General features: G+C 43.8%; 1 protein-coding gene across 1 annotated transcript; it reads right to left on the reverse strand.

The window, feature by feature from the left end:
* Window positions 1-997: 997 nt before the first annotated feature.
* On the reverse strand, window positions 998-24044 carry phactr4b (phosphatase and actin regulator 4b). The gene is made up of 16 exons (XM_034554505.1): window positions 24031-24044; window positions 23556-23656; window positions 18469-18572; window positions 17751-17795; window positions 11641-11799; window positions 11229-11309; window positions 9836-10360; window positions 8206-8550; window positions 5181-5697; window positions 4591-4880; window positions 4293-4491; window positions 4037-4092; window positions 3580-3641; window positions 3360-3497; window positions 3121-3197; window positions 998-2506 (listed from the first exon to the last, which is right to left on the reverse strand). Exons 4-16 carry the CDS (start codon window positions 17761-17763, stop codon window positions 2491-2493), a joined length of 2478 nt encoding a protein of 825 aa, XP_034410396.1. The 5' UTR covers window positions 17764-17795; window positions 18469-18572; window positions 23556-23656; window positions 24031-24044; the 3' UTR covers window positions 998-2490.
* Between the last annotated feature and the right edge of the window lie 475 nt (window positions 24045-24519).

The following is a 24519-nucleotide window of genomic DNA, read 5'->3' on the forward strand; positions in this document are numbered from 1 at the left end:
TTAATAAAAAAAAAACATGTTTTCACCCTCATCCGTTTGTATTGCTTTTATGAAATGTATGATCATTATTTTTGAAGTAATATGATGTTCTGTTAACATATTTAGAATAGAATATGGTCTAATTTTAGTTCAGTCTTTGTTTTTTTGTATTATAATGTATGTCTCTCACGATAAACTCAACAATCCTGTATTTATGGTCAATTCAATGTGACTATTTATGTTGTTTGTGCCATTTAGCGATGCCATCTGATGATTCAGTTTGTTTTCCAAAATGTTCATCTAATCCATACGCTAGTGTTGTTTGACAATCTGTACATATATGTTGTCGTCAATTTCTAGTCTTCAACTTCCTAACCTACTGCATAAAACCTTTTTTTCTGTTTGCTGTTGCCTTTAATTGAACCAGATTCAAGGATATCAATACATTTCTGCATCTCACTACTGCATTTTATTTATTTAATTGCACTGCAACTTTTATTCTATTTCTTGCTTTTTGACTGTTTGTTTTAATTAATGTTAAATGTTTTTAAATCTTGTTTTCTTTTGCATTATGTTGTGATGCTTTCATAGTTTTGTGAAGCACTTTGAATTGCCTTGTTGTTGAAATGTACTATACAAATACACTTGCCTTGCCTTATGATATACAATCAAGAAAACCACATGTATTTCAAGTCAGTCATTATGCATGAGGAATCTAAAACTCTCTCCAGGTTTAGCTACTCAGTGACTAACCATGCCACAAGGTGTCGCTGCAGCCTTATTTTCATTTTAGAGGTTAACATTTTTTCCAGAGCTCTCCGATAATCTGGTGACATAGGTGTATCTTGTCTTCTTCCAATGTAACGTTGTGCTTTGTCTATAAAATAATGGGTGCGTGGTTGGATGGAAAAAATGTATCTTAAAAAATCTCCACACGGACACATCAGGTAATAATGGTTAATAAAAAAACAAACAGGTGTTGAGTCATTGCACCTGTTGCAACCAAACTGTTCAAGGAATTGTACGATTTTTAATTAGATCCAGATGTGATTATTTACAATTAAAAAGAAAAAAAGTGTCAGTCCATACAATTCCACATTCAATTAAAAAGGAACTTAGTTTTTACAGAAAAGGTACACTTTCATATCCCCATTAATGTAGCATTTAATCATAAACTAATATTCTGTGCTTAAAAAAATAGCAACCTATAATACTTTTATATTTAAAATTTATTTTCAAATGAAAGGAAGACACGATATACACAAGCATCAGTTAAACCTATATCAACCTGTACACAGCATAGATAACTATGTAAGCTACTGGCCAGACAACAGTACAAGATAAAACACTTCTGCCTCCGTTTCAAAAGGTTCCAGCCAAAATGACTCCCTGTTGACCGTTTATACATTTTTTGTTTTGTTTTGATAAATCCCTGATCTACACGCACAGCAACTTACATTTCACTCTTAGTATAGACACTATTGACCTTATTCAAAATGGCTACAGAATGCATTGCATGTTTGATCTTTAAAAGGGAAGTACAACAACTCATAACAAAGTATAGATGAAGAGATTATCAAGACCCAATCACATTGGATTCTGTGTTGGCTTATGCAGTTGATTGCAGAAATTAGTGATATGAAAACCAGTATCCTATAGTCCTTTAGGCATTGGGTATGTTGGCACATATAAAACAAGCCTCCTGACCTGCACCCTTTTTCTATATCTACATTAAATGGCCACCTCACATTACAACCATAAATACAGGCAAGCCAAATAATAATTAAAAAAAAAAAAGTTCAAATAAAAGCTGTCACTACTCGTGATCAAAATTACAATATAAAATATCTTGTGCATTACAGAATATTTTGTAATTAAATCTTTCCACGTTTCATTTTAAGGTATAACAATAGCAGTCTTTACACAATTTATATAAAACACACACAATATCCCAGAGATGTCCAGTCCTATAACAGAATATCCCAGTCTTCATCCTCCAGCCCGCTCTAGCTGCGGCCGTTTGTCTGTTATCTATTATTACTGTGTGGAGTATTATAAGTCATCATATTATTACTATTATTGTATGTTATTACATTAAGATGAATTAACTTTTCCATATACAGTAAAGAAGAAAAAAGGCAACACAGAATGAGGCCGCATTAAAGGTTGTCACTAGATCAAAGTCCCTGAGGGGTACCACATAACAGCAGAGTGAGAGTCGGCCCGTGGGTTCTCTGCCACTTCTCCACTTCATTGGCACGTGGTTCCCCCTGTTGTCCGGGAGAAATACTGCATCTGGTCCTCACCCACCACCACCACATCAGTTGAGTGAAAGCAATGTAGTGGGAGAGCGATGGAGGGCAAGCGAGAAGCGTCGTTAGTTCCCGGCTTTCTCTGACAATCTGTACAGTACATTCGGGAAACGTAAAACTGAGATCCGTCCGCATAGGAAGCAGCCTCTGGCCACACAGATCTTAAGTGCTTCATTATCCGCGAAGGAGAGGGGAGGGTCTAAGGCCGATGAAACCTAAACAAAACATAGGGATCTCATGAGGCATGAACAGACATTCATATTCCTTTTCAAGTTACAATCCTTAAGATTTTATCAAAATGAAACCCCATGTTTAATACTGGTCATTGTTGTTCAGCAATAGCCAGTCAATGTATTTACATTCAGTAATTATGCCTCTTTAATATAGCAGTTTTCATTGTTAGTGGCGGGGTCTGCCATTCCGGATTATATTTGCCCCCCCCCCCCCCCCCCCCCCCCCATCCTCAAGGGATTCACATGTCACATCCAGCTTTACTGTTTCTTTCTTTACGTCATCTCATCAGCCTCACAGTAAGTAGTAACCGGACACACAATGTATTTGTCACCGGGGTTAATGCTGGGAGTAACCTTTGGTCGACAAAACAAGACAAAAGCTAATTTCAGCGTTTTTTTTATCTATGGATGAATTTTAAACATGACAGATATTAATGGAACAAGAAGGAACAGTGACAGTGAGCTGTTAAATGAAGTGACACAGGTAACAGGCTGAAGACTTTCAACTTCCACGGCAACCAAGGGTCTCGCCAAATTAACCAGGACTAATATCTGAAGGATTATGACGTCAAGATCCATCGGATCAAAAGGTATACCTGGTGTAGATTCTGCTCTCTTCATGGACCTCCATTTCAGTGCTCTTGTAATCGTTGAGCTCCTTCCGGATGGCCGCCTAGAAGAAGCGACAGGAAAGAGAAAGAGAGTCCCTGTGAACTTAAAGGAGACATTCTAAACATCACCCTTGATTTGTAATATCATGTGAAACACAATCCTCCGCTGCAAGATCTATTGGGTTTATCAAGTGCTTGCTGAACACGACGAACTGAATGAGCACCTTGTCAGCAGGAGTCAGCTTGGTCCACGGCTTCTCTGCTCTCCGATCGTAGTCTTGGGCATCTGTGACTTCCACGTACTCGTGGAACCGGAGGATTTTTCTCGCCTGTAGTTCTGCAACTGTTGGTCTTTGACTCAGCTACAATAAACGTATGTCGTTTTAAAATCCAGCAAATACATGGTCCAACACTTGGATGTCTGTTGTGGATGTGTTGCCTCACCTTCCTGGTCAGCCGCCGCTTGATCTCTCTAACCTCAGCTTGTCTGTCAGTCTGATTTCTGGCTGAATAAAAGAGAGGGAAGGAAACAAAAACACTAGCAGAGCTTTATTTAGATTCTGCATGAAAGCCAGGCTTGATGTGCAGCAAAAAGGTAGAGTAAAAGCAGTTTCCAAAATTAGATAGTCAACTGTGATCCATGTTTCAATTGTCTTTTCAAGTGTAAATTCTTGCTTTCAGAGCACGTATAAAAGATGATTCTTTTGTACAGTGTGAACCGGGCCGGTTTAAAATGTGTCTTTTTGTACATAAACAAGAGTAAATCAGTGACGAAGCTTGGGTGTAGGTTGAAACCCACAATTTGACCAAACAAGCTAAAGACCAGCAGAAAGAGTGAGGGCATTATAAGGTCCAGCAATGGATAATAACGATGAAAAGGAAAGAAAGAATGGATACTTACGCTGAAGGATGTTTCTTTGCTCGAGCTCTTCAGCAGTGGGTCTCTGGCTAAGTCGCCTGAATTTGGAGAAGAAAAAAAAGAAAGACTGTTACTATTTTTACACAGTTTTATCACGTTGTCATTCAGGAAGTAAGTAGGACAAAGATCTGAGAAATTATCTTTGGATTTCTTCAGTAAATACACATTCACTATTGTCCGTTTAAAGGATGCAAAATAAACCAAATCCGCACAGTAGTGCGATGATGTCCGTCTTTACCTTGTGAGTGCGGTGCCGATCTGTGTGCGGATGGCCTCCCACTGCTCCCTGCTCTGCCAGGTGAGGCCGGTCTGGCCTGGAGGCTGGTCGTCTCTGCTGCCCCTCTCATGGATAAACCGGTCCCTGTCTGGGGCACAGGGACGGCAGTTCAGCTTCAGGGCCAAAGTGTCCTTCCTCCTGACCCTGCTGGCTAGGGCACCTGGATAGAAGCCAAGCAGAGAGGCAGTCAGGTGTGAAGGAGCTCACCAAAAAAAAAATAGTTTTTTTTTTTCTTCTTCATAAATATAGTTGTGCTTACTAAGTGGGGGCTCATCCTCCTCATCTGAGTCTTCATCTTTATAAAGCACAGGACCATCTGAGTCACAGTCCTCCCCACGCATGTCATTCTCTCCTCCTTCAACCTCTTCTTCATCCTCCTCCTCCTCACTGCTGTTGTTGTTTCCCCCCGGGATGACACAAACACCGGCGTCTCCGACTAAGCACCTGCGACTCCTTGGCTCAAGCTCTGGCTGAGGGATCTCCCCATCGTACTCCTCCTCTTCCTCGTCATCTTCCTCCTCTTCCTCGTCTGAGTAGTCATCTTCAGATCTAACAGAAAGAGAAAATAAATACACAAGCATTATGGATACAAATAACGTATCGTTTTGTGTGAATTTAAAGAAGTAGCTTTTGCACTTTAAAATCACCAAAATTAAAATGTATCCAACCTTGAACATTAACAGGAGCCATATCCCACCCGCATCCTTTTAGCTATACATGGTTGTGTAATGATCAGGAGACGATTTGCTCCAGGCTGCTCATGGCCACATCTCATATAGTTATGAAACCTTTCATTTTGTCTTGACAAAACATTGTTGCTTCACAATTATTATGTATTGAGTTACTCACAGTTTCAATGGCTGGATGCTGACAGGAAGTGGCCGACCACATTGATAGTCCGGCGGGGTTTCGAAAAGCAGCGTGTGCGCACGCTGCGACCCGTCCGGATGAGGCTGAGCCGGGCCAGGACTAGACAGGGCTCGCTGGATCATGATGTGGAGTGGGACGGGAGCCGGGCGCTGAGGAGACTCATTGGTTGGGCTCGGTGGGTCAAACAGCATTGGTATGGGTTGGGGCAGTGGGTGGGCATAGGAGTGCTGATGGTGGAGGTGGTGGCTATGTATGTGTTGGCGGGGAGGAGAAGGTGGTATGTGTGTCGGCAGGGGAGGGGAGGGCGGAGGGGGAGGCAGCTGAAAGCCCATATGGAGGTTGCTGTGGTCGTCCAGAGAAAGCGGTGAGGGGTTGATGGGATGGCTCGAGTCCTCTGTGCTGCGTTTGGTGATGGGGGTGGTCCTCTTAGGAGGCATCGGTGGAGAAGGCTTGGCTGGAACAAGACTGGCACCCCCGGGGGCTTGTGTGAAGTCACCTGCAAGTGGAGAAAACAGTTAATACATCTAATCCTAAAGCCAAATAGATAGCTTAGGTCTGTGAGTGAGTTGTTAGCCGCTGCCACATGAGTGCACATGCATCAGCTCTACATGTATGATGTACCTAACATGACAGAATACACATGAACAAATATAAATACTGGGATTACATGTCTGACTGAACATTATTGCGTGCATGCAGTGCGTCGGATCACATGACTGAGTCAACATGAATGCACGCACTGCCCCAACAAACCAGTGTGCAGCATATGCCCCAGGTCACAGAGACGAAGAAGTTACATACAGCTGGCATGCTCGACACAGCCAGAGTCTTAACCTGCCGGTCAACCTTGTTTATTAGCATCTTTAAAGTGCAAAAAGCTTCCAAAAAAGTTGAAAAAAACTTATTTGCATGCACATTTGTTTATTTGTTAAATCATTCTTAAAACGCTGTAGAACAGCCTTAAAGCCACAACAATGTTAAAAGCAATAGCCGTGCTACTGAGATATGATAAGATATCAGTGCAGTGACTGAACTGGTTTACATCTCCCTCTCTAAATGAAGTCAAGTCCTTATGTTACAACCCTTTGGCCCCTCCCTTCATCCATCCATCCATCCCTCCATCCATCCATCCATCCATCCCAGTTGAGCAGAAGCGAAGTGGATTAGCACTATAAAATGCACTTGATGCATTGCAGGCCACAGCTGGAACCTGCTAAAGGCTCTCCCCCATTCACATGCCAATGAAGAGAGTATAACATTAAAAACATTAGTTTCCTCTCACATACACAGAGCACCCGGCATACTCATCAGCTCATTATGTGCATGCGGCCCTTATATACCACATCCAAAGAAAAGCAATCAAGGCCAGTCGACCAGTTAAGGCATTAGGAAGTGAAATATGTTGGCAGCGAGAAAGGACGCGACACCATGAAGAACGCAGAGTCTGGGGGCACAGACACGAGCACCCTGGCCACAGAGATGCCAGCGGGCATCCTTTTACCTGAGCGCAGGCCTCCGGCCCGCCGGCACAGGTAGACAGGCAGGGACAGGTAGACATCGTAGTCGCACTCTCGCTTCCAGCAGGACCAGTAGAGCGGAAGCTGAGCGTTCTCTCCCCCCTGCAGGGCTGAGACTAACAGGGAGGAGACGGAGGCCTTCAACTGAAGTGTTTAATGAATGTAGGTACATGGTGGTACTGTATGTTGTTGTATTGATGGAGTGCGCTATGAAGGAGGGGTGTTGTTGCCCTAAAACGCTCATCAACACTCAAAACACTCCTGTTTGTTTTCTTGCTGTGAGTCCTATGAGAAGATCGATGCCACGCTCATGTCTGTCCGTTTTGTATGAAGCTGCAACCAGGCGAAAGCTAGCTAAGCTTAACCTAAAGATTTAAAGCAGAGGGAAACAGCTTGCCCGACTCGATCCAAAGTGTGAAGCATTTACATTTACATTGCATTCGCTCTTTCACACTAGGCACCATAGTTCTCGTTCACGCGCGACACAAACAGTTTCAGTTGAGGGCAATTTGCAACCTCGCCGCTAGATGCCGCCAAACCCTACACACTGTCCCTTTAATGGATACAAAAACTGCAGTGTATAAACAGCAAGTTGCGGTAGCTAAACTGACTGCAGCTTCATATTTAATTGGAAGTAGTATGTGTACTTCCCAAAATGTCAAACAATTTCTTTAAAAAAAAAAGTTATGTTTACCTTCATAGACCTTCTGTAAACTCAACATAATTTGTTCTCAAAATTACATTTCTTGGTAGCCAAAAGCTTGTGAGGATGAAAATGCTGTTAAGTTTCAAAGTGCAAACCAATATAGCCAATATGACACCAAGTAATATTTTTCACTTCTGATTACATGACCGATAAATGTGAAAAAGGGCAAGACAATTCTCACAGCATATCATAACAAAGAAACCCTGCATAACTCTGCATGACTGAAGGCTCATTTTTTTTATTTATTTTTTTTAAAAAAAGGTACCAAAACTCATGAAATCTACTAGCAAAGAATCAAATCAAAGTAAACAGCCCTGACCGAGTATCAATTAAGGCAAGTTCCCAGATCAGACAAACCCAACAGTAAACAAAAAACACCACGAATGCATCTCTTGTGTGCGAGCGGCATCCCAAAGCCACAGGAGTCCCTGTTATCTTCAGAGTGTAAAAAGTCTGGGGAAAAGTTAGCAGCTAAAATAGTTTGGGCGTAATAAGGAATTAGCTGGGGAAAAGCGACACAAGCTGTTAAGATAACATCATTACCTGGATGTGTGTGTGTGTGTGTGTGTGTGTGTGTGAGCATGTGTGTGTGTAGCTAGCTGTGTTGAGGACCTATCTCTACAGTTATGCACCGACTCATAAACGTACATATTGTATTCACCAGTGGGAAAATCCCACACTAAGTGAGCAGACATTTAAGTGTTCATAATGCACACTTGAGACTGTAATGCAGGCAACACGTGATCAAGTTGATGCCAAAACACTATGAAGCAGAACCTACCCATCATGGTGGAATTGCCCCTATTCACAGGCTTGGGTGGGGGCACAGGGGGCTGCTTGGTGCCATGAGAGGTGGAGGTCGGGGCTACACACGAGGACTGCTGAGTGGACGCGCCCGCAGAGGAGATGGACCGAACAGGTTTGGGCGCCACAGCCGAGGGGGCGGAGGGAGAGCAGTACTGGCTCGTGTGGTGGTTGGATGGGGTGCGAGGTGGACCCTTGCTGCCAGGTTCAGGGGTGGATGTCATCAGCCATTTTGGAGGCATGACGGTCTGTTTAGGAGGCAGAGGTTCACGCAGAGTGTCCCGCAAGGCTTCTGGGTCAGGAACAAAATGGCTGTCTGACTCTATGAAAACACAATATCATGGGATTACTCCACCAAATAACTACAGCTAACTATGCCCCCGAGATTGAGAGATTTAAACAAAAAGGCAAGCAAATGTGTTTAATCTGTGTACATAAACAATTCTACATGGCGGGCATTAAAAAAGTGTATTTTCATCTCATTATGAAATATCGCTCTACATGGCTATAAATGTTTCAGTGCAGTGACTGAGCAGTGAGCCATTTTTCTGCAGCTACACCACTCAAAGCGCTCTTTGCAATAGCCCTTGTTTGAGAATTATATTATCTAGGGATCAGCTGCGAAGATAAACAGAGTAGGCGGCTGCAATTCCCACCAAAGACCCACCTCCCACTGCCCACCCCACTGCAGCCCCCACACCATCCCTCAAAAGCTGCAGCTCTGAAGTTCAGGGTTATTTATTTACAGATGAGCCTTCATCGCTGTGATGTCACACAACCACAAGAACACAAAAGAGAACATGATCCAGAGGAAAGAAGGAAGTGAGCAGAGCGAGAGAGAGGAAAAAAGAGATGGGATAAAGATAGAAAAAGGTGTGGGAGAGCATCAGTGAGAGAAAGAAAAAAGGAAAGTACAAGGGTAGACAGAACAAAGTGAAGAGTAGGGACAGATGAAGGAAAGTGGGAGAAAATATCCATTGACCTGCAAATGTAGTTCTGCATTGGCGTTTTCAATATGATGCAATATGTTCTCTATTTTCATTTCCATTTCATTTCCCACATGTGGGTCATTTAGGTTTCCTCTCGACCGACATACTTATGTACATAGCGGTAAACAATTAAAGTGGTTCACGTGTCACATAAGTGATAACTGCACATCTAAAAACAGCAGAAAACACGATTATTTCTCAAAGTGTAACGTTTCAGCAAAATCAATTAGCTGTGAGTCTTCACCAATTATCACTCAACTGACAGTGTTAAAAAAGGGCAATAATAGGTATAATGATCGTGCCACATTAATTAGGAGAAGCGAGGACGAGCTATTCCCGCATGCTCCGTAATAAGAAGCGTAGCTGGAGCAGGGCCCCCGGGAGCCGACAGGAGCCCGTCTATATCTGGGAGGACGGCACATAAGCAGGAGACTGACACTAGGAGTCAGTGAAAGAATACATCCCATACTATCTTTGAACATGTATGAAGGAGGTCAGATTGTAAAATACACACCCAGTATCTTTGATCCGACCACAGTGATGAACTCCACAGGGATCTCATGAATACAGCTTTTAAAAAATTGGTGGAAGATCTAAAACATTGTGGAAATGACTGACCTCTGCGGGCCCTTCCCTCCTCAGCTGATGCATGCCGAGGGAGCGTCGGCCTCCAGTCCGCTTCTGCAGGTCGACTCCTCCTGCCATCCTCCGATGGGGCCTTCTGCAGCCCGGGTCTCTTCTGCCCGTCCTCAGGGTGAAGTCGGCCCCCACGTCTGCACTCCTCCATCTGCCCGTGAATCTGGCCCTGCCAGACCATATTAGGCTTCCATTCACCCTCGACATGTGCACGTGACCCCACCCCTCCGCTTCTCCGCACGTCTTCGTGCAGTCCCGTGCCCCTGGAACCCAGAGCTCCTCGGCGGTCTCCGTCAGAGGGAGACCAACCCCTTCGGTCGTCTGGCTGGGCGAGCCAGGCCGGGTTCATCCTAAAGTCGGACTCTGAAGGGAGTTTGCCCTGACTGCACGGACTCCTGCCACCACTGACCACTCCTCCACCTCCTCCACCTCCTCCGACCCCAGTGCTCACAGGCAGAGTGTGGCCGTTCTTCACGTAGAGCTGCTTCGGGTTGTGTGTAACTGCATCTGAAAAGGTTACAACAGTGAATGACTTGTGAAAAAACAAACAAAAAAAACAAAAAACTACAAGACCAGAAACAATTTAAATTATTAAAAATGTTGTTTCACACTGCCAATGTTTATCATTGTAAAATATCTTTGTATAATATCGTTCTCTTGAAGCTCAATGTAAAACAACAGAGGTGATGAAACACTTAAAATATTAAAATGTACAATCTTTTTTTTTGGTATTGTTTTATACTTTGGTTCATTTTCTAAGCAAAAATGTCAAATATCTGCTGGTTTTTGCTTCTCCGATGAGGATCGATTGCTCTTCTCTGGTTAACTTTAAAGTCAACACCTTGGGCCCTGAGGTACTATGATGGGCACCATTTTCTGATATTATACATTTTAAATAAGATGAATCAATAATGAAAATAATATTTAGTTGCAGCCACTTCCACAGTGAAACGAGGAAGGTCCCCTTAACCTAAGCCCCGTAGACAGAGTCTATGTTTGTTGGTGTGATGAAGGAGCAGCTGTAGGTTTAATAAATGGGCTTCTGCAGCAGCGGGGCCAGCCAGCATTACGCTTGCACACACCCCTCTCAAAGCTATTTTGCTGCAGGCCATAATACGTTCCACTTTTCCTCAGCTCTGGAGAGTGGTATGCCATTTAAAAAAAAGATATTACATTACTTTTAAAAAAACAGCAAGGTGAAAGTAAATTTGCCTTTTTGAAAATACGTCTCAGACACCTGCTGGTCAGGGGGACAGTGTTCCACTTCCTACCATTATGTACTGATGACTTAACAGTCCTGTCCTGTGTGGGCGCTGCTGTCAGATACAGACACCGCTGTGCAGAGAGATCAGATGCGTCACAAAAGTACTCTCACCGTTGTCCGGGACATCCTTCAGCACCCCCTGTTCTATAAGCTCCTGCCGTGTCCGCCTCGTCGACATCTTTCTCTCCAGTTCTGCCGTCAACAGACAGAATTCACATTACATATCTTGTCTTTTTTTTTTTGTTTAACGAAACGGTACTTCAGTAAAAATCTGTCACATTTAGAATTTGAATTGTGAAGTCAACAAATCCAAGTTTAGAGATCCTTCCTCAACAGGATATTTTGTTAGCAGCTTATTGTCAGTGCACTGAAAACACGAGGAGAGCCAGAGGGGCCTGTAGCATTCAGGCAGGAACCCAAGCATTGAGGAATTTTGATGAAAGCTGAATGCAACTGATATGGCCAGTGAGAAAGGAGGGGGGATACTCTCGCACCACGAACACAATGAGTTTACACCACAAACCTTCTGAAGCCTCATTGAAGCTGTCGCTGCTTTTCTTCTTCCGCCACTTCCACGGCTTGAAGATCTTGCCAAGGGTGGAGAACTTGCCCTTGCGCTTTGGGGGAGGGGTGCTGCCCCCCTCGCCCACCATAGTGCTGTGGTGCTGCTCAGCTTCATCATCTAAAATGAAAAGAAGTCATTCAATATAAATCCAACCGTTTTTAACCCGATTTGCGCAACCTAAATCTAAACACAGGAGCAATAAGCGTATAGATCCATCAGTCTCGACTCTCACCGAGCTCATCTACGGGCTTCGTAAAGAGGGCCGTGCTCATTATGGTTATTATCTTTAGCTGTTACTTCTCGGGGACTGAGTGTGCTTTGGCAGGGTGATGCTGAGAGCTCATGGACTCCTCCACATAACCACAGTTAACAGGAGAGGTCTGACGCTGTCGTTCAGCCAGCATTTCTCACTGTCAAGTGCTCACATTCCTTGGCTGGATGGAGACGAGTGCCTTATCAGCCTTTCAGCCCTTGCTGCCTCTATAGAGAGGCTCACACATGGATGCAGCTATACAGTAGCAGAATGTGGTCGTGGTCATGTACACGGAGGCAACAATCAAGAAGCCAAGCGTTTCAAAGATAGTTATGAGATGCCGTTATGGTTTAAAGTACCCCATTAGATGGCATTCTGCAGTCATGGTTATATATCCTGGGTTACGTGATTGACAGGCCAACTGACAGGGTGCTGAGCTCAGAGAGAGTTTCAAACATTCGCTCTTCCAAGGCTGCAGCTGCTGTACTCAGCAGACATAATATTTACCAGTGGAGAGAGAGAGAATGGGGTCCGATTTAAAACAGACAGTCTCGTGCACACACATAGGATGTCTCTGCAACAGTAATGCCTCGCAGTCTGATTCCCACAGCAAAAAGCCCATATACAATAACTATACAGTGCTGATGTGGCATACATAGCAGTCCAATCAAGACCGTAGGGACATAATAACAACAAGAACATCATTCCTCGGTGGAAACTGACTCTTCGTGTAACACACACACACACACACACACACACACACACACACACACACACACACACACACACACACACACACACACACACGGCAAGGACGTCAGAGTTACGCTACAGACCAGCAGCAGTGTAGTTGCCAGTTTCAGTATCTTGCAAAGGGACATTGTAGCATGGTGGATGGTTGCGGACACAGGATTTAAACCCTTTTTGCAGCTGAAGGACAGTTTTTAAACGCTACGCCACACTGCTGGTTGGGTAAAATCTGAACCGAATGTTTACATATTGCTTTAAAAAAAATGAGGCTTTGTTATTATGCCCTTTGAAGTTTCTCACACACACACACACACGCACACACACACACGGTCTACCTGGAAGAGGGTTGTTAAGTGTCCAGCTTCCACGGTGGCGGGACTTGAAGCAGCATGCCATTGGGAAGCAGGAAGCATTCAAATACACTATCCTGTATATATTTCAACAGAAAATGTCGGAGGGACAAGTTGTAGCGAGCCGTTTGAAACTACAGCAAAGAGGCTCCGGGTTCAAGGGACATGTCCGCACCATGGAAATCCAGTTTATCTTGGCACGGTAGAAATCAGAGGATTCAGACCAGCTGCCATAACATCCAGATTAAGTATTGCTTAAGGCAGCTTGTGATCCAGAACTGAGGTTCTCACACAGCGGACTGCTCCTCGGACTGAAGGCTCAGCTGAAGGCAGTGAAGCAGGGTAGGAGCTGCCTGTGCCAGGCCCGCACACTCCAAATCTCTGCAGAGATGACGATCGCAGTGGACTCAGCCCATGCAGCAGGCAGCTATTTGAAAAAGACGAGTGACCGTTTCCTTAGGCTTGCTCATTAGCCAGGGAGGCCCGATTATAAAATGTGTCAATCCACCGACACAAAAGAAAAGTGCAGTACATCCAATTCAGTTATCACGTTAAAGAGAGCGGTGGATCCACTCAAGATACAGTGAAACTCTTCCGACATGTCATAGTTTCAGCTCCAGTGAGAAGAGGTCTGGTGTGTGTGTGTGTGTGTGTGGCACTACAGCTGTGTGTGACTGTGGGAGTGGGAGTAAAGGGTAAAAAAGAGCAACAGAGAGAAAAAGTACAGGGATTATGGAGGGGGGGGGGGCTGGAAACACAGGGAGGAAACAGCACTCCACCCTGATTCTGTGACCGAGAACAAAGACGACCTCTTCCCCTCGACGTTAATAACAAGCCTGCTCACGGAAACGCGGCACTGAAACGTGCAACACATTGAAACCGATTCATATTCTGACCGTTAAACATCTCGACGATACAAAACCCATTTCCATTCAGAACATGGCCAGGAACAGAATTGTAGTGGTCATGACGCTCTGTTATCAGGAGCTCTGCCAAGATAAGGACTCCGTCAGGAAACAGGGGGGGGGGTTCCTCTGACGTACCCCCATCCTGAAGCCACACCTACCACTCTATCAAACATCTCCCAGAGAGGCCAGATTTCCCTCTAACCTCATGATTCAATGAGTCATGTCCGGCCTGGTCAGGTGAGCATGTGGTTAAAAGGAGATTGTTGTTTTTAACGAGCCGGCCTTTCAGCCAATCTGCTAGCCAAGGCATCCTGATCACTTACATAAGACACCACCGTCCACGGGGTGCAATGGTTGGGAAATACCTTCAACCTCATTATAACCCTAACACTTACCAGGCCAGATTATACATTTTAATCTACTTAACTGACAGCACACAAACAGTTTATAAACACTGTGGTTGCTTATTGTGGGATCGTATGTGCTCTAAAATCTTTGAACCATTTAAAATCCAATAGCGTAGTAACAGCAAGTCAAATGAATACCATTAGAGGAAATGGTTTAAGGAAAGCAATATTTTAACCTGTCCTCCAAATTCGCCACTTTCTACTTAAGACCTATAATTTAAAATGAGTTTGTAGGTTTTACACACAGGAAAAAGTACAATAATCAAAAGGGTAGAAAAAAATAAGAATAAATACAAAATTATGTAAAAGCTCTCAAAATCAGCTACAATCTCTACTTTCGATAATTAAATTAAAAATTATTTTTCAATATTAAATTGACGGAGAACATAACTTGCTTGTGCGCTGGGAAAATAAGTGCGCAACACGCAAGTGTGTAAAAACACAGCTGAGATTCATCCACATGATCCCAGTGATTTAACATTCCTTGTGGTGGTGCAAGTGAAGGAGGCGGCTGAGAGAAAGTAGACGATTATGCAATCTCCAACCCTTATCTCGCCTCTACGCTTTAATTCATTGAAAAACTAATTCCATGCCGTGTTTGTTGCTGTTGAGGAATGCATGACTGTGTAAAATACACAAAGAGTGCATGAGTGAGTTCAGAAACTCACCGCCATTGTTGCGTTGTTGTGGGTCCTGAGCTGGGGTCTCCACACGAAGGCTCTGTCCCATGATCCAGCCCCTAAGGGGCCTCTACCTGTCCTGCACCCAGAAGCGTGCACGCTACACTGGACAGCTGCACCTGCCTTCCTCCTTCTTCTTCAACAAAGTCCCCAACAAAGTCCACCTCAGGTCTTTTCTTCTTTTCTGCGTTTCCCTTGTCTACCCGTCCTCTATGCCTTTCAGTTCAGTCCTCCCCTCCCCGTCCCTCCCTCCTGCAATCTCCTTAAGACCTTCCCTCCCTCCAGGAGTTGGACTCCCTCTCCCCTTTGCTCACTGACCCTCCCTCCTTGGCTCGCAGCACAGGTCAGCATTCACTGAAAGATGCCTACCATTCCTGGGAGAAAGACGAGTTATGTTTTCAATTGAATGCGTGCGGTATGTGGTGCAATGTTTGCCACCAATGATGTACGTTGAATGCAATGTCTGCTAGGTGGTGCAGCGGGTCTCAAGAGGACAAGGACTTTTCACACCGATCCAGAAACAGAAAGGCTGGACTCAAAACCTCAGACCACAACGTATGCTTTGAAAACAATCATCTGCCTCACACATTGGTGTCAGTATTTTTCTTGCCTTCCTAGCGCTGAGATGACAATGAAAACAGGAGCTAGAGTCACACAGTGTCTGTCTAAGCCATCCCAAAAAAAAGCAACAAAAAAAATGTCATTTAGTCTGGGAAAATGTAGCATTTCAACCTGGAGAAATGTTTGACAATAAATAAAGACTTTTTACGGAGATGTGTAAAGGTCAAGTGTGTTTGAGATGGGGCTCCCTCTCAATATTGTTAAATGAATAATAGACAAGAATTCCAGCAGCTAAAATGGCGCTTAACTTGTTAAAAAGGAGAACGATGGATCACAATTCAATCGGATCGTTGCTGCCGCCATTTCTATATCCAACATGAATTGCACACTAATACCAATGCTATGAATACCGTTTTTTTTAGAACTGACAGAGGGTGTTTATCATGCTGCTCACCCCTCCTGATGCCCCAAGACACCATTTTATGCACATCTCCAAGTCTCTTATCACAATTTGAACAGTCTTGGAGGCATTAGCATGACTTTGAAACATGTTTGCCAAGGAGAGCTGTCCTGTTTGGGGCTAAGGGGGGGGGGGGGGGGGGGGGGGGGGTTAGAGAGAGAGAGAGAGAGAGATTTCTCTATACTACTATACTAGAAGAAAGGAGTGAGCGCAGACTGGACCCATGGATTAAAGCTTTGATTCCTTTTGAGGTTTGTGTGTCTTCAGAAAACCTTGTCCGACTGCTCCTTAGAGGAATACAGAGCATTGAGCTGTGTCATTATGCCTCGATAGATCAGAGTTTTCGGAGCGTTTGGCTGCATCTCAAGCCGTTTCTATAGATGGAGAGCTAGTGTGTTTGACAGCGTTCCTTTTCTCTCCCCGTGCCCCAAATACAGCCTCCAAACCGGGCCGGCTTCCAGAGAGAGCTGAGCCAATCCGCATGAGCCCAGAACCTGTTGGCCTGACCTGGATAACAGACTGGGCCAGGCTACTTCAGTCGGCACACAGACTGAGGCAGGTACACACATGCATGCAAATACACAGACCCGTCCAACATGGGGGAGAGCGTGGCACCTACGATGGTGCTGTAAAGTTATGGGTCACTGCTGCAAGTCTCATTTATAATAGATAGTGTAGTTTAAAAAAAAAGAAACGTTTTGACATATGCTTCATCATTTTCTGTAAGGACATGGTTTTAACGTGCTTATCATATCTTTGAGCGAGGTAGAATAAGATAAACCGAACACCAGCGTCACAGGGATACAAGGACAGACGTTATTTATTAACGTTGGTATGCTGTTCCAACTACTTTTTGCAAGATACACTTTCTTGACAAGACGTAGACGAGAAGCTTAATAATATCACTCCCGTGTCTGAATGATAAATGTGAAGCTACCGCCAGCAGCTATTGAGCTTAGCTTAGCACAAACACTAGAAACAGGGGGAAACAGCTAGCATGGCTCTGTCCAAAGGTAACTCAATCCACCAGGAAGTGCAGCCCCTAGAAAATAACAAACAAAAACTAAATCATTTTTAATGGTTCTCTTATTAAACCGATTCAATAAATCACATCTAAATTATAAATAGCTTCAGAGGTTCTGGTCGACTATTTTGTGACCTTAAGACAGGGCCAGACCAGCAGATCCTCCCTGGATCTCATCTTTATGCTTGCAGCGTCACACTGTTCCTTTAATGGGAACTCAACACTACTAACACATCCGTAGAGGTTTTTTCAGTCTTGTAGCGCTCAGAATTGTGTGTGGCTTTTATTAAGAAGTAGCCACAGGAAGTGTTAAGTGATAGTCACCAGGGATGGTTTACGGTATGCACATTTGGGCTTTTTAACTGCCTGTTTTTTGTCCCATTAGTTTTACAAAAGAGAACTGGCTGATTGAATGAAGAGCTGCAGTTGACGGTTGAAACCAATTTAACAATGAATCACACCGATGCCTGAGGACCTATGCCGACCAGAGAGCAGTCCCTTAGAAACAAAGCGGATCTTCCATCAGCCCCAAGTTTGAGAAGATGTACGGCTGTGAGTGGCTCATAAAACGTACAGAGACTTGACAGACCCCGTAAACAGTGGAGTGCATCTACAGCTCTCTCCACAGCATTAACGCTGCACTTAACAAACCACAACGAGCAACTCGGTACTCACCACGATTTTCCATTACAGAGTTCGAGGCACACCAATCAACGGCTCCTGAAAAACAACAGTTAGAGATGTGAGTTACACACGTTAAACCAGTTTAGGAGCAGTAGTAATTCAGTTTTTCCTCAAATATGTTTGCAAGTGATGCTCCAAAATGTCAACACTGTGGTCTGTGGAGTTATTTAATCTTAAATTCAATTCCATTCAAATTCAAAATGAGCCGTAATTATTCTTTTCAGTATAAAAGTATCTGACGTATAACTCAACATGATCTGGGAAAGATAAAACGAATAATCCCTGAAGACTTTCATGCCAAATGAAAAATGAAACCATGTGTAGTAACTTCTATTTAACTGAAATAAATCACATATAAATACAGTATTTCTATCATTATGTATTGATTTGTATCAATAAATTATCCTTTAATATACTTTTTAAAAGGTGTCAGCATTGCTTTTAGAAATGACTAGCACAGTGTTTGTCATTTTGGATACAATGAAATAGGTTTACTATTGACAATGTATTCATGGCTGTTATGGTTGACAATATTGCAGCTGAATTTTTTTTCTTTTCTTTATATTAACACATAAAGAAACTCCCCAAAACGTAATAGCTGCGTTTATTTATCTTTTAATAAGATACATGTGGCATTGTATTCATTATAAATGACCATAGTATCATTCATTGTGCATTGGTGTTAATATATAAAAAGGTGTAGACATACACTATAGAAAGTCATTTGTGGGACGGGGTGGTCGAGGTCCTCAGCAGCTGTACACCAGCATGTGTTCAGGTCTCCAGCATTCTTAAGATGGCTGCTCCGCCCATCTTATAAAAGAAAAACAAAAACAGGATCAGATCATAGTTAGTCATAAACAGAAATGCACGCGTCACTATCACTACAAAACCCGACGCAGATCGAGCTTCAGTCAGAAGATGAAACTCAATAATCCACAATCCGTTGTATGCATTTGAGATGCACTCGGAGGAAGACAAAAAGAAAAAAAACATAATGAAAATAAATCTCAGAACACACACAGTTTGATAAAACGTGCAGTCTGACTGCAGCAGACTCCGGTCATCTGAAAAAACTAATGCACAGTAAAGCTCAAAGGGGGGTGGTGACTTGATATTACGTCACACTGACGGTGGCATTCACTCGGGCCTTTGGCTCCAACTGGGTCTCGGTCACACTAATCACAGGTAAAAAGTTAAAACTCTCATCGAAACTCTCCAATAATGTAATTAAACACTTCTGTTGGCCAATTGCATCACTTCATAGCCACAAAGGATCCCTTTTAAGTATCTGAAGTGAACAATTTATGTATAGCAAAAAAAAAAAAAAAAGTGTTATAGTTACTGACTGAGCTGGCAAAGCAAATACCCAACAGGTAGCGTTTTCTTCATTTTAGAAATATTAAAAGAAATACAAAAAGGCAAAAGACAGAGCAGAGCGACAGAGGCCCCGGGGGCCGAGAGCAGCAGAGCGGGTGAACAGTCAACGGGGCTTTAACTCAGAGAGGAGACCGACAGAAGCTGTTAGGAAGCCAGTTTTCAGTACAACTTCAAACTGGAACACAAAAGCTTCTCGCTAAAAGAAAAATGAGAAAACGAGTGGACTTTACTTTCTTGCACCTGCTGGACCTGTTGCACATGCCCATTTATTGAGCATGGAAATATCCACATTTGCTCTCGTCAGTTCAAAGAGAAAAGAGGATGAGGCAGGAATTCTAGGGCAGACAGGCGATAGAAAAGTAAGGAATTACCCTTTTCTCATAGTGCTGAAACAAAAAAAAATGAATCTGCAACTATTTTGATAATGTAATTATTCTTCCAGTCATTTTTTCAAGCACAAAAACAAAACAAAAATGTGCTGGTTCCAGCATCTGCTGCCTTTCTGTGTTTTACATCACTGTAACTTTAATATCCAAGTTATTTGAAGGCATCGGCCTGGGCTCTAAAGGAATTGTCATGTGCATTTTGCACTATTTACTGGGACTTTATAGCAATTATCGATCATTTAAAAACAAATGAAAAAGAAAATCGTGAATGTTAAAAAAAATCATTATTAGACTTCACAGCATCATGACACGCACAAGTCGACCATTCTTTGCAATAAAAACAAATCCACATCCTTTTGGGCAGTCGAGAGACATTTGCTTTGCACGAGAAACCAAAACAAGTAAATTATATAAAAAAAGAAGCTGGTTGTAACAACCCACAAAACTCCTTCGGTTCCCCTCTCAACAGTACCGATTCATTTCAATGCAGAGTAATCCTTCTGCGGGTCTGATGTGCCTCCACATCAAATTACATTTCTGTTTATTACTGGTCAAACTTAAATCGCAGCATTCTTGTCTTGCGGGCCAACATAATTTTCAACAATTGGCCAGATGTGAGCAAAAGCACCTTCAGCCTCGGTGATGGTGTCCAGGCCCCTCAAGGACCTTTGACCAGACTATTAATGTCGTCAAGGATCAATGGCCACGCGTGACTGCACAGCATCGTGATGGACAGAAAGACGCGTAAACTCAGAAACGGTATACTTATGCAAATATTTACTGTATTAAGGCATTCTTCTGTGTTCCTCTTCTAGACCCATTTACTGGCAGGGTCGAAGGTCAACTTCCCTATCAAAAGAAGAAGCCTGAGTAACGACATTTGGACATCAAAACGGCCTAAAACCATGTTTGATGCACGGGCTTGAAGCCCAAGACATGCATTGCCTGCTGGACAATAAAGTACATCATATCTCATCTTATAAAATGGGCAATAAAGTACTGTAGTTTTAAATCGTGCAGTCGTCCCAACAGAAGGGAGAACCCTGACACCACTGAGAGGAGGCAGATGTATTCGTGGTCGGAGATGAATTGTTTTACACTCCCGCCCAGTGACACAGACTTGGCTGCATGAATCTAAATAATCGAGTGGTGAGCGTGTTGCTGGATCCGGGGAAAGAGAAAATATCTTTGGTTGTCTGAAAGTACGAGCGGATTTGAGGCAGTGAGGGGGGTAGAGCTGCAAATACTAAAAATTCTCCACCATTTGAGCCACAACCTAATAGGTTATGTATGCATAACACTCGCACGCATCGCTGCATGTTAACTCCAAAAGAAATAAAAAAAATAACTGGCTGAATACATTCCACAATCACATATTTCACTTGCTGTGTGTGTGTGACGCTCACAGCCAGTCTTCGAATGTGCCCATAAAAAAAAGGGATGTTGATGTCCTACTTCCCTTTAGAGTTGTTAACCCTCTCCCTGCTCTCCGATCAATGTGAAAGTGACGAGTGCGTCCAAACGGTGCGGGACCCATCCGTCGCTCAGGTTTCTGCCACGTCACGAAATATATATTACGTCTGAAGCTTTTTGACAGCCGCCGCAGGCACTTCGCAGTGTCGAGAGAACCAACCAAGGAACACTACGATGTCTGCAACCCTATACAAGCAGGATGAACTACCATGTTTGAAAACTCTTCCATCAACCCCATATCCATTTCATGGAGGAATACCACATGGGATTTTGTCTTCTTCCTGTCTTCTGTCCACACAAACACGCTCACTAGGAATAGACACCACCATTCAGGTATGCGAAAGTAGCCTCTAGAGACCGCCTAGATGTCCCCGACTGTATAATCTTCCATGGGGCGCACACACCCTCACTAGCGCTGATTCAATTACGATGCGAGCGGAAACGGTGGCAGCTGGCTGGGTTATGCCATCTGTAAATAGCAGTGCGCCTCTCTGTCCAGAGGAAGGGTTTTAGGCAACAAAAAGCCACCAAGTCAGTGGAGGAAAATCCTTTAATCCACACTGAAGACTTTTACGTTAAGTTACGCCGAGATGGTGCATAACTGATTTAACAGTGGGTCCCGAGTCAGGTGAACTGAGCTGAAGCATACTTACAGGTCTGCTGTAGAGAGGTATCAATGACACAAAAAAAAGTGGCTGGTTTTGGAAAGGAAAGTCAGACCTGCGGTCCCTCTGTTGGACCTTTCTGCAGTGTGTATCCGAGCGGTGCAGTTTCCACAACACTCTACAAAATTGATGGACAAGGGTGTCTGTACCCAATCCGGGCCGGGTGAGCGTCATCATCGAGCCTGCCCCAGAAAAGCATCATTCACCACCGCAGGGACCGGTGGCCCACTTTCTTTTTTAACACAAGGAGCCCAAAATGCTCCTCGCCGTTTGCTAAACTTTTCTTAGTCAGAGTTCCTCAACCTGTGTGCAGACTACCTTGCATCGTCACCACACTGAAGGGAAGAGAACACAAAACAGCAAGTATTCACCTGGCACATACGTTTTACCACTTAACACTCACAGCTCCCCCTTAAAGGGCCATTTACCTCTTCTCCCTGCCTGATGGAGGGAGGGGGAGGAGGACCGAGAGCTTCGGAGGAATCTCAGGCACAGATCAGTCTCATCTGTGGTCCAACTGAATCCATCAGGCCCAGCTGACAGCTTAACCATCGGCGGTTGCCTCTTAATGGCCTATTAAAAGGATGGGGCTTCCAATGGGAAGTGGAAGGAGCTACAAGACAAGCCGTGAGGCAGCATTTTCTTCTGGGAAGGAAAAAAAAAAAGAACTCCAGGAGCTATTACGCCAAGATGAAGCGAGAGGAAATGCATGTTACTGCATAGGAGGCGAGAGGTTCAAGAGGGAGAGGAGGCATCGGACCAGACTATTAGCCAGGCGTTCTGCACTTTACATTGGGCCAAATGGAGCCTACTAGTTTCACACATAAGCTATATTAATGTGGAAACTCGTGGGAATAAATACAGCACACACACACTATCTATCTATCTGTAGGGTTTCTGGCAAAAAGGTGCATCAGCCTACCGTGTGAATAAATTGCTGTATGTTACTCATGGCATCCAATAGAATATAATGTCCTTAAAAGGAGTGACTTAACCATACACAAATAGTTTTGGGGTTGTTGTTTTTTTGCCGTCCAGGAGAGTGTGTCACGTCTTCCATCGTCGCCGAACAAACCGGTGCCCTAATTCGATTTAAATGGACCGCCGAGTTATAATTGTATCGCCCAGATTAGACCGACTTGACCGCTTACCTTTTCCCGAGGCAAGATTTCAAGTTACCTGAGAGGTTGACTCGGTCTAAAGCATCGAGTTAAAACAGCCGTTACTCCCGACAGGAGGAGGACACGCAGCCGAGTGTGAGTGTGTGTGTGTGTGTGCGTGTGTGTGTGTGTGTGAAGGCTTCCCACATCGACCTGCCTCCCTCTCCGCGAGCGGACCTCGCGCCAGCGGACTCGAGATGCTGAAGAGCGACTGAGATTGGAGGTGGTCAAAACTGGCCTCGACGAGCACTGTGACTTCCGGCCGGGCGCTTCAAAATAAAAGTCACAGAACGCATTGTTGCAACGTTTTGGTACATGATGACAATTTAAATAGACAGAAGATCAAGAAAGTGGGATTTATTACGAATGGATGTTTAGTGCTGTTGATATGTTTAACCACTTGCTTTTCACAAACATGCAGATAGCCCTTTTGAAGTAAGCTACATGTCCATTTGTCAACATTTTAAATTAGCTCATTATTAGCCGACTTTAAAGCAGAGGGCTACTTTATTTAAAGCCTCGTGTGATCCTGCGCCAGCAAAACGAAGCTGCAACTCAGAGTGCTTTGATTTGGAAACGGACCAGTTTTCTGATTCTAGCAGCATCCCCTTTCTGATGGCTGCAGTGCAGACAAAACAACACATGCAAGGGAAAGCGTTTAGAGAGGCCTGGAAATGTCTTTTTTTTCCCCCACCACATGACAAGCCGTAATGACAAAAACGCCACACAGACCTTTTTAAAGGTGCATCCAACTGGAGTCATCCGACGACAATCATCGACACACACCATCTACATCCCGGAGATCACACGCATCCTTTGTTGTGCATGGACGCCTGTGCAGACATCCGTGGAAAATGGAGTTTCAGTGGTAAACGGCAGCAGTGGCTTCAGCGACATAAATAACAGAACAAAAGCCTTTAACCTAGGGCAGCCAGAGTGTGCAGAACACCACGATACTGACACGCAGCACGACACTGTAAACGTTCAATGTACTCGTGAAGCCGGCTAGTTTTCTGTCGGCCAAGTTGGGAGCGCAACTTAGGTTATTGTCTGCGGAGAAATGTTCCCTCCAAACGCGGTCAGTAGTGTCTTTTCTCCCCCGTGACCTCCGGCATCAAGTACCTCTCTTCTGACTCCCCTTCCTGCACCGCCTCCTTTGAAATGTGTTACAGACGATTTAAAAATAGCAGCCCGGTCATTTCCTCACCTCACACTTTCCCCCTCTTCCAGTGCCCCGGTCCAAACACTTCACGCATTTACCGGAAACCATCCCGAGATTGGCATCTCGGTACCGGTAGTTCTCGGTGGAAGCTGTAGCTCCTCTGTGGGCGTTGGGAACACGGCTCTTCTTTGTGTTGGGAAGACTTCAGTACCCACCAGGCATTGCATTGCATTGATCTGGGCTGAGAGGGGGTGGAGGAGCATTCCGTTATATTTTCCGACCGTGATAATCACTTTTCCCCCTTATAGCCTACCTATCATATATATAAATAATATATATTATATAGTGTATATATAAATAACATATATATATATATATATATATTATTTATATATACACTATATAATATATATTACATATATATATATATGAATATATATAAATGAACATTATATATATAATATATATAATATATATATATATATTTATTTATATATATTATATATACACACTATATAATATATATGAATATAT

This window comes from Cyclopterus lumpus, chromosome 16 (genome assembly GCF_009769545.1).
Source record: "Cyclopterus lumpus isolate fCycLum1 chromosome 16, fCycLum1.pri, whole genome shotgun sequence".
Classification (NCBI taxonomy): Eukaryota; Metazoa; Chordata; class Actinopteri; order Perciformes; family Cyclopteridae; genus Cyclopterus; species Cyclopterus lumpus.